General features: G+C 47.1%; 1 protein-coding gene across 1 annotated transcript in view; it reads left to right on the top strand.

Moving 5' to 3' along the window:
• Positions 1-2047, top strand: part of tcnbb (transcobalamin beta b) — a gene marked incomplete at its 5' end in the record, with an annotated part of 5990 nt that extends 3943 nt beyond the window's left edge. The window contains 2 exons of the mRNA XM_043685062.1: positions 842-960; positions 1542-2047. Coding sequence (XP_043540997.1) covers positions 842-960; positions 1542-1603 — 181 coding nt within the window. The remainder of the gene's footprint in view (positions 1-841; positions 961-1541) is intronic.
• Between the last annotated feature and the right edge of the window lie 6 nt (positions 2048-2053).

Consider the following 2053-nt stretch of genomic DNA (forward strand, 5'->3'; position numbering starts at 1 on the left):
TCTTTGTCTCTTTCTCATTCGCTCGTTATTGCTTCTCTATTTTTGTCACCTTTATCTCTCTCTCTCTGTCTTACCTCGCTGATTTTCTCCTTTTCTCCCTATGTCATGTTCTGTGTCTCTCTGCCTCTCCAGCTCATGTCTCCCTTTCTCTTACTCTGTTTCTGTTCGCATGTCATGACCTGTCTCTATTTCTGTCTCCCTCCATCTTTATTTGTTTTCTCTCTCTCCCTCCCTTTCTCTGTCTCTTTCTGAATCTCATGATCTCTGTCAGCAATTCTCCCGTTCTGTTTTTTTCCTGATCGCCCGAATGTTTTATTGTTCCTGATTTGTCTGATCAGTTGCGTTTGCTGTCCATTTCAGTCTCTCCCACGTCTCATCTGAATCACCAGCGTTTGCATCTGACAGGTCACGCCACAATTAATGTTTCAGAAGGAGTGAGATTTGAAGAGAGGGAGAGAGAGAGAGAGAGAGAGAGAGCGAGTGAGACAGACAGAGATTGAGAATGCAACCAGGGAGAGACAGGACAGTTGGAACAAAAGATGAGGTTTTCTTCACCACGTTCTTCATCCACGTTGTGAACCTGTGGAATTGTCCCCCACAGGAAGCTGTTGGGGCCAGTTCATTAGGTAGATTCAAGAGGGAGCTGGGTGTGACATCTGTGGCTAAAGGGACCAAGGGGTATGGAGAGAGTGTGGGAATGGGACACTGACATTGAATGATCAGCCAGGATCCTATTGAATGGTGGGGCAGATTCAAAAGGGCCGAATGGCTTCCTCCTGCATCTGTTTCCCATGTTTCTGTGTTTGCTGTATTTTGAACGATGCCTCGTTCCCTGTTACAGCTTTAATGTCACAAGCACACTGTGGGGACCACTCCTGACCACCGTTCGGAACCTAACAGCTTCCACCGAAAACAGAACCTATTGGCAGCTCCTGAGCGGCACTCAACCATTGGATCAAGGTAGGAACGGACAATGAGAAACAGCTGGGAGAGAAAAAAAAATCAGCAGGTCTGGCAGCATCGGTGGGGAGAAATCAGAGTTAACGTTTCGGGTCCAGTGACCCTTCCTCAGAACTGAATTAATGACAGATAAATAACACTGCCCGCAGGTAATCCAACTCCTGGACTCGAGAATATTATTCATGACACCATTGTCAATTGCCAGAAATCTGGCTCGCTAATGTCCTTCAGAGAAAGAATTTGCTGTCCTTACCTGGTCTGGCTGATTTGCTGGCCTTACCTGTCCACCCCCACAGCAAATGTGGTTATCTCTGAACTGACCACGAGGATGGGTAACAAATTGCTGGTCCAACTAACAATGCTCTAATCCTGTAAATAGAATTTTTTAAAATCCAGAAACAAAACTCTTAGACTACCATTGATAACTTCTACACGACTGTATTCCACATTAATATCTCTCTCTCTCTTTCTCCCCTCCCATCTCCCTCTCACACACATTCTCTCCCTTCCCACTGCTCTGAGGCTGGTGTTTCTATGTTGAGAGAGAGCTCCTTGATATTGTTAGTCTGTTTGCTTGGCAGGTATTGGCGATTACAAGCCCAAAGACGGGGAGCGCATCGTTGCAAACTACAGCCAGTACTGATCAGGAACTGGGAGAGATTCGGGCTGGGAAATCGAGATTCATCCTCCTGCACCATCCCAGTATGCCTCGGAGTTTTTCGGAAATCACACCTAACTCCTGGAACAGAGCTCAGATCTGAGATGAACCTCAGTGTCTCTCAAAATAACTGAAAAACACTGTCTTTCTCAACTCACCTTGTGATTAATGCCAAACCTGCACCATACCTCCCTGTGGCCGAGATGCTCCCTTGTCCCCACCCTCTCAATTCTTCAGTTTATGCAAACTTTTCTTACCCACATCACAAATGGACACAAGTCCTCACTCTTTGATCACCCTCCACAGACTATCACAGATTTCTGGCCCAATACAATATACACTGCAATATCATCCTCACCACCGGGCAACGCCTCTGTGACGGAAAGCAATAACCCCCTCCCGCCCCCACACCCCCCCCCGCCCCACACCCCTCCC

The sequence above is a fragment of the Chiloscyllium plagiosum genome, unplaced genomic scaffold (assembly GCF_004010195.1).
Source record: "Chiloscyllium plagiosum isolate BGI_BamShark_2017 unplaced genomic scaffold, ASM401019v2 scaf_71486, whole genome shotgun sequence".
NCBI classification, from domain to species: domain Eukaryota; kingdom Metazoa; phylum Chordata; class Chondrichthyes; order Orectolobiformes; family Hemiscylliidae; genus Chiloscyllium; species Chiloscyllium plagiosum.